This window comes from Carex rostrata, chromosome 2, assembly GCF_964058835.1.
Source record: "Carex rostrata chromosome 2, lpCarRost1.2, whole genome shotgun sequence".
Taxonomy (NCBI): Eukaryota; Viridiplantae; Streptophyta; class Magnoliopsida; order Poales; family Cyperaceae; genus Carex; species Carex rostrata.
This window is the reverse complement of record NC_135919.1, coordinates 5,404,248-5,412,716: the sequence shown is the minus strand read 5'-3', so window position 1 is coordinate 5,412,716 and position 8,469 is coordinate 5,404,248. Positions and strand designations below refer to the sequence as shown.

At 33.8% G+C, this 8,469-nt stretch overlaps 1 protein-coding gene across 1 annotated transcript; it reads left to right on the top strand.

Annotated features, from left to right (window-relative positions):
- The first annotated feature begins 1,281 nt into the window (after window positions 1-1,281).
- On the top strand, window positions 1,282-4,964 carry LOC144570725 (heat shock cognate 70 kDa protein-like). The gene is made up of 4 exons (XM_078320450.1): window positions 1,282-1,497; window positions 2,476-4,134; window positions 4,281-4,478; window positions 4,800-4,964. The coding sequence occupies exons 1-4, from the start codon at window positions 1,284-1,286 to the stop codon at window positions 4,907-4,909; spliced, it is 2,181 nt and encodes a 726-aa protein (XP_078176576.1). The 5' UTR covers window positions 1,282-1,283; the 3' UTR covers window positions 4,910-4,964.
- Window positions 4,965-8,469: the final 3,505 nt, after the last annotated feature.

The following is an 8,469-nucleotide window of genomic DNA, read 5'->3' as shown; positions in this document are numbered from 1 at the left end:
GAATTTTTGATAATTATCCGAATCCGGATAATCCGGATTCGGATAATTCCCGGATACGGAGCGGATATCCGCCGGATAATCCGACTCCGTTTTCACCCCTACCTGGGACCCATTACCTGGGCCACTGAGACACGTGTCGCAAATATTGGCTGCTCCCCGCTGCGGTGTTGGTCACGTGTGCTCCACGCTCACGCAGAAATTGTAACAATTTTGGGCTTTATTTTTAAGCCTTAAAAGGAAAACATGCAAAAATTGTAATAAAATTGTCATCTAAATAGTATATACACAATAAAATTGATTTGTCCAAACCCAGCAAAGATACATTCTCTTTTGTAAAATACAACAGCTAGTACAACACTTAATAAATGCACAGAAATTCAACTAAAAAAAATTTGAAGTTCTTTTAATCGTGTTTAAAACATAATGCACATGGGACCTTTTAATTATCCCATAATACAAGTGAAAAAAGAGTAAAGGTTCATATATATGCTAAGACGTTTTATGTACCTATAAAAAAAATTGTGTGCGCTAAATTTCAATAGATTCGTTTTAATTCAATACAAATATATATATATATATGTCTAAGTGCACTTGCAGCATATTACTTGTAGGTAATAACAAGTAAAATTAAGCTCATATATATGCTCAGAGCATTTGTAGCGCCCATAGAAATTATATATGCTAAACGAAATAAATCGGATCAAAAGTAATGTAAATTTTATTATTGAAAAAACAGAACAATATTTTGCAAAAGAAAAAAACAAATTAATAATTTTTAAAAAATATGTGAGTCGAATAATACACGCGAGCGCGCATAAGCAATATTTACTAATAGGAAGGTCAACAATTATATTCACACCAATTTATACATATACATATTAGATAAAAAAAATGTATACAAAAGTATAATAATAAAAATGTAAGAGCATGTTGTATTTCAGTATTTGTCAATTGATGTATGTACTTATATAGGATTTAATTTTGAATCTAATTTTGTCAATTGATGCAAGAGTATGTACTTAGACAGGGCTGTCAAAAGTTAACGAAGATGTACTGTTGATGACATGATAGAAGCCAAGATTTGACTCTTGAATTAAAAATACAAAATCTGAGCTATTAAATTTGCACTGGGAAGTGGGAACGAAAAGACAACACACATCTGTTATCCCGGCACCGTCTCAGTAAAATGAGCATTCCTTCTCTTTTCCAAAATTCATAGAACAATAATTAATTCATAGAACAATAATTTTACTTTTTCGTCAAAAACAATAATTTTACTTGCCATGGCTGAGAAAAACAAGAGCCCCGCAATCGGAATCGATCTCGGCACGACATACTCATGCGTTGGGGTCTGGCAGAATAACCGAGTGGAGATCATTCCCAATGACCAGGGAAACCGTACGACGCCTTCTTACGTGGCCTTCAAAGAAACCGAGAGACTCGTCGGTGATGCGGCTAAGAATGAGGCTACAAGGAACCCTACCAATACTGTCTTTGGTGCGTCTAGCTCTTCTAATACTGTCTGTTTTCATTATTTGTAAATAACCCAGTGTCCCAGTTGTTTCTTGTAGTACTGCTTCACTTCTTTGTGATAAAGCACAGAGCTTTCTTATTAATTTTTCGCTTGAATTGCCATTTTCTTTAATTTCTCACTAGAATGTTGCATGTTTGGACTTTGGAAGCATCTGTCAGTACACAAAAGTAAAGGCTAAAGCATCAAATGTCTCCTTTCATTTTTCACTTGACGCACTGGACAATAAATGTGTCATTTTCTTGTAAAATTAATTGGATGTTTTGTAAACCCACATGTTATGAAGCTTTCCAATGGGTAGTCCAGCAGAAAAATTGGGATCTGCAAAGGGCAAAATTTCAGTTTGAGGACAATAAAACTCAAGTACTTTATCAATTTGCTCATTTTTCATTTATTTATTTGTTTCATTTGGTGCTCTGCTTGATGCTTCTTTAGATGAAATTAAACTTCATATTTTGACTTAATTGACTCATAGTCCAATGAAGTTTACCATGGAACTAATTCTTTGCTATATATGTACTGCTGTTCGAAACAGTGCGGCCTTAACTTGATTTCTGTACTGAACTGTAAAGTGGCTAGAACTTGTATGCTTTTGTGACATTGATCCATGTATTATTCATAGTTAACCGAAAATCAAGACTATTATCACATAAATATATACATGCGAGTAAAATACGATATACAATTTGTTGTAAAAAAATGAGTGACTAGATGTGGCCAAACCAATTGTTGCTAATAGAAAACGTGGACATTGTTTTGTGATTTTTTTTTTGGACTGGACAAATTTGTTTTTACAATTTTACCTGATCATTTTCTAGGATGGTACTGATCAATTATTTATAGTAGAATTGACTTGTGTACAGAATCTGACATATTAGAAAACTAGTCTTTTATTTGGGGCATAAAATTCACATATTGATTTGCTTGTTTACATTTTCTTGTAGCTGCCAAGCGGTTAATTGGCAGACGCTATTCAGATGAATGCGTCCAAAGTGACAAGAAGCTCTGGCCTTTCAAGGTAATCAAGGGAAATGGCGACAGGCCCAACATCATTGTCAATTATCAAGGTAAGGAGAAGCAACTTTCTGCTGAAGAGATATCTGCAATGATTCTAACAAAGATGAAAGAAGTGGCGGAGGCATTCCTCGGATGCAATATAAAAGATGCCGTAGTCACTGTCCCTGCATACTTCAATGATGCCCAGCGTCAGGCCACCAAAGATGCTGGTCTTATTGCTGGCCTAAATGTTATGCGGATCATGGATGAGCCGACTGCAGCTGCTGTGGCTTACAACTTTGATAGAAATGATGTTAGCTCTCCTGTCAAGAAGAATGTGCTTATATTTGACCTCGGTGGTGGCACTTTCGATGTCTCCTTGCTTAGTATTAGACACGGTGCAATTGAGGTGAAGGCCACTGCTGGTGACACCCATCTCGGCGGAGAGGACTTTGACAACCGCATGCTCAGTCATTTTGTTGAAGAGTTTAGAAGGAAGCAGAGGAAGGACATTAGCACCAATCCGAGGGCTTTGAGGCGCCTTAAGAACGCATGTGAACAGGCAAAGAGAATCCTCTCCACCACTACTCAAACTGCTGTCAGCCTTGATTGTCTCTATGAGGGGATTGATTTCTATTCCACAATAACTCGCGCACGGTTTGAAGAGCTCAATGCAGACCTTTTCGAGAAATGTATTGAGACAGTTACAAGGTGTCATGAGGATGCTGGCATAGACAAGGACAACATTGGTGTGGTGGTTCTGGTTGGCGGTTCTACCCGGATTCCAAAAATCCAACAACTCTTGAAGAATTATTTTAATGGTAAGGAGCTATGTAAAAGCATACACCCTGATGAAGCTGTCGCATATGGTGCTGCCGTACATGCTGCAAAATTAAGCGGGCGAGGTTGTGACGAGATAAGAAATTTGGTGCTCATTGATGTTACCCCACTTTCTCTTGGAATTAATATTTCAGGTGGTATCACAGATGTCTTCATTCCAAGGAACACGCCAATACCAACACAGAAGTCTCAAAAGCACTTAACAGTATCTGATTTTCAATCTGTAATGGCCATCAAAGTTTATGAGGGAGAGCGTGTGCAGAGTAAAGATAACAATTTACTTGGCCAGTTTAAACTATCTGGGATCCATCCTGCGCCAAGAGGTGAAACCAAGGTGAATGTATCTTTTAAAATTGATAGCAATGGCATATTGCATGTATCTGCTGAGGAGCCAGTCAGCGGTACGAAAAAACAAATCACCTTGATCAATAGAGAGGGCAGGCTCAGCAAGAAGGAGATAGATAGGATGGTGAAGGAAGCAGCAAAATATAGGTTGGAGGATGAACAATTTAAAAAGAAGGTTTTAGCCAAGAACTCGCTGGAAATCTATGCATACTCCTTGAGGAAGTTGGTGAAGGATGATAAGGTCGTTTCAAAGGCATCAGGTGGATACGCCAAGTACATTGCTGAAGCTGTCGACAAGATGATAGAATGGCTAAAGCATGATGTGCCGAAGGATGCATCCGAGTATGACACCAAGCAGAAAGAGCTTCAAGAGATGAGCTCCACCCTCCCGAAAATGAGCCAATATGGTCCCGTTTGTGGAGGTAAATTTTTAAATTTTGGTGATGATCATTCTGAGATTGAAGATGTGGACTATGGAGTAAATCTCAGGAGTGATAGTTTAGTTTGCTTATCATATTCTTTGCATTTAGAATCTAAATATTTTTTTCTCTTTGCGTTAATTTAAAAGGCGAGAAGACTACTATAGAAGAGAAATCCCCTATTCCTGGTAATGCTTCTTTCACCTCCCCTCTGTCTCAGAGTACTTCTATAGACCCTGTTACTTCTGGAATAGTGGGTTCTTCAGGTTCAGTCAGTCAGAGACAAGGGACCAAGAGGAAACAAAAAGGGTTATCCCAATTAGATGCAGGTGGCTCCAGCAGTAAAGGTAATCCCCTTCTTACTAGCTTCCCGTCTAATAGACTGACTGAGAATGAAATCATTTCTCTTTGATGTAAATGACATACAGTTGGGTACTGATAGAGATCAACAATTAGCTACTATCAGTAAAATACAATATATGGATAGGGCTAATTTTCAGGGAATAATTCAACACATATTAGGGAAAGTTAAGGATTCTGAGACCAAGTTTTGTATGGAGTGTTCGGAATCAGAGAAATGAATTAAGTTTTGTTAGAACTACAACAATTAAATCCAACAGAAATATGGTTTTGCTTATATATACATTCTACTGTTACCTATTGGACAGGACCTTTGGTAGGCAAAGTGAAGGAAGAAGTGCAAGATTTGATGCCTGAGGATATGGATTGCATTGTTGTGCACAAAGAGTTTCCTCTGGTGGTCATTGATTCTGACTAGAGAATGTATGTGGGATCAGACGTTTTGTGTTTACATATTATAACAAATTAATTTCGTGATACTTCCTGCATGGAGATTTATATTTTGGATGTCTCACTTGTTTCAGTGCAGACCTGTATGAAGTTGGTTTATTTTGTCGCTCAGTTGTCTATTTGAGCTAGTACTGATTGCTCTGTAGGTGTAATGATTCTATGTTTCTAAATGAAACTGTCTTTCATGCCTTTTTATTAAAAGAAAAAAAAAAGATAACAAAACAGAGAGGTTAAATTAAAACAAGTAAAGAAAATAAAGAAATAACAAAAAAGAGAGATGACAATAAAGAAAATAGAACCGGGATGAATCCTGTAAAATAAAACAAGTAATCTGATCGTCTCTGAATCTGAATGTTAAATGGAATAATATTATTTCTACATTAGAAATTTGACCAGAGGTATTTGCAGAGACTTGTGGTTTGTTTTGTAGCTCAGGTGTCTATCTCAGCTAGTATTGATTGCTATGTAGGTGTAATGATTCTATGTTTCTAAGAAACGGACTTTCAAGTCTTTTTATTAAAAAAAAAAAAGACTTCCATAGATATAATTATATTAAAAACAATCAAAATTTTATAACAAAGCAGAGAGGTCATATTCAGGGAAGTAGTAATAAAGAAAATAGAACGGGGATGAATCAGGTAAAGTAAAACTAGTAATCTGATATTTTCTGAATCTAAATGTTAAATGGAATAACAAAGGTATTTGCAAAGAAAAAAGAAAAAAAAATTCATGCATGAATGGTTCTTTTGACATCAGAAATTGTGGTGTTATATATTGGGATAACTGGATAATAGATGAATTAAAAGAAGAATATTTGAGTATTGTATATCTACAGTACTGCAAGATGTTTCCTCTACCTTTTGACCTGCTTTGAGGCGTTGTTTTATGATCTGTATCCAGCCAACCATCTGATTTGCTTATTCTATTTCTTACCGAAGCACTTAAGTTTTGGTTGGTTCCATGTCTGCTTGTCACGAAACACGTGTTTCATGAAAATTCGTACCCCGAGTTAACTCGAATTTTGAGTTAAGATCTGGACCGTTCGATTTAAATCCACATCAGTATTAAAGAAAAGAGTTCCGTGTGTTACAGGTGTAGATGATGCGGATTGTTTCATGAATCCTTTTTTTTATGGCTGTTTCGCGGGGTTTTAATTAACACTTGGTGGGATATGATGCTATGGTTTCCACATTATTCATAATATAAACTATACATTTTTTTTTAAGTTTTCAATATCTCCCAATTATGTTTAAATTATTTTTTTTAAAGTAAAATTGTAAAAAATGTGTACTAATTGGATGTATATATTATAATAATCAAATATGTATAACGCAATAGTTAAACATGTATTTTAAAAGTGATTAACATATTAAGTGTGAAAGTTTAAAATAACATATATGTAGTATCAAATAATCAAGTGTACATTTTGGAAAGATTAAATCTAAAAATTCAAAATAATTATAATAACATCAAAATGCGAGAACCATCATGTGGTCTATTAATTAAAGAATATGATTTTTTTTGTGAAAGATTACAAATTCAAAATTCCAACAAACCATTCTTATATATATATTTAAATATAAGATTTTATCTAACAGAGGACTTTGAATGATATAGAAGTTTTTATCTCAAAAATAAAGGTTCAACCTCAATTTTTCTAACCATGTATTATCCTACATATTAAATCGGACGGTTGAAACCTAACCGGATGAAGATTCTCACTACATTCAAAGTTGAAAGTGATGAGTGAACATGAGATGTTATAAATTTATGTCTAGACGATTGTAGAAAACACACTCCGTACCGTTTTTAAAGAATTGAATCCTCACGAGACATATTCAGCTTGTTTTTCCTGGTTTTCTAATCAAATTTAGGAAGTAAATTCTTGTCCACTTGTATCGTAATTGAGTTTGGTTTTAATGTATCATGTTGTGATTAAAATTGTGAGAATTAAAAAATAATTGTTGTACGTGAATGATCACAGTGTGTTAGTTATATTGTCATCAAATATGACGTAATTGATCATATTTGATCACATTAATTTTTTCTTCAAATTTCAAGTTTATTTAAAAAAAATATATCACAAAAAATATATACAAAATGTGAAAATTTTATAACAATTATAAAATAAAGAAGCGTGGTTGTAAAAAATAGCAAATTTATGATATATAAAACGATTAGAATATGCTTGATAAATTACTTCTTGTTTAAATATTTTAGTGAATTATAATACTATATTTTTCCTGAATAGTTTTATTAGTTTAATTCTTTGTTAAACTATATTTTCCCATAAAAATAAGACAGCATACAATATATAAAAAAAAAAAAACTAAAAGCTGAAAAATAGCTAACGTCTCAAGTATAATAAATATTCATAAAAGATATGGAAAACTGAAAATCAAAATAACAGTTTACAGAAATTTATGCGCAATTAATAAATTTGATGAGCCTTTATCCTTGTAGCTTTGAATGTGGCGGATAGAAACAAAAGTATTTTTCTGTTTCAATACGGTTAGCTACCAAGGGAGCGCTACAGAAGGACCTGCGACCCACTATTGGGGCAGCTGGGACGCGTGTCGCAATTGGTTGGCTGCTCCTCGATGCGCGGGACGTTCCTGGCCTTACTTTCAAAACGAACTTCTGTTACCCGTTCTCTTGTCTTATATTAACCCGCTACACTTTTGACTACAGTGTGTTTCGTAGAAAATCAAAAATAAAATTCAGCTCAAAATAAGATAAAGTCGGAGAAATTTCGGAAGGAGCAATATGAAGGTTAGACTATATCAAATTTGATGCGAAAATGTAATATATTAGTTGCACTTGCGCCGCATTTACAGTTTTCTTGCACACACCTGCGGATGTTCTTTCAATAATTTTGGCCTTTATTTTAAGCCCTAAAAGGAGAATATGGAAACATTCTTAAAAATTGTCATCTAAAATACTAGTAGAACACTTAGGGCGTGTTCGGATGTCACGGGATTATGGAGTGGGAATGGGAATGAGAATAGGAATTCACTTTTGAAAAAGTGGGAACCCACGGGTACGAAATGGGAGGGATTAATTATGGGAATATGAGATAATGAGTGTTCGTTTGCATCATGGGATTAATTGTGGGAAATCTTTATTTATTTTAAAATATGTATATTTATTTAATTGTTTTAGTTTAGTTTAGGTATAAATATTTTTTTTAATTTAATTATTATTTTTAAATAGTATAGTGTTATGTTATGTATTGATTTTAATCAATTAAGTTAAAGTTAGCTTAATATAAAAAGTAATTAAATATAAAATTGCAATGAAAAAAATTGTTCGTGTCACCATCTATTTATTTAGACCAATAATATATTGTAAATTTAATATTTTAATGGGTTGTAAATTGTAACATTTGGTAAACATAACTTTTTTAAAAATTATGTTAATGAAATTAAAAAAATTGATTAAATAATAATATTAAAAAGATGAAACATTTCTAATAAAAAAATATTACTAGAATGGTACAAATAAAATAAGAAAATATTTATAAATAAA

What these genes read in the sequence shown, in the direction of transcription:
- LOC144570725 (XM_078320450.1), top strand. Translation starts at nt 1,284, where the DNA reads ATGGCTGAGAAAAACAAGAGCCCCGCAATCGGAATCGATCTCGGCACG. An exon ending in ATATGGTCCCGTTTGTGGAG is followed by an intron (nt 4,135 to 4,280) that starts GTAAATTTTTAA and finishes TTAATTTAAAAG; the next exon opens with GCGAGAAGACTACTATAGAA. An exon ending in AGGTGGCTCCAGCAGTAAAG is followed by an intron (nt 4,479 to 4,799) that starts GTAATCCCCTTC and finishes CCTATTGGACAG; the next exon opens with GACCTTTGGTAGGCAAAGTG.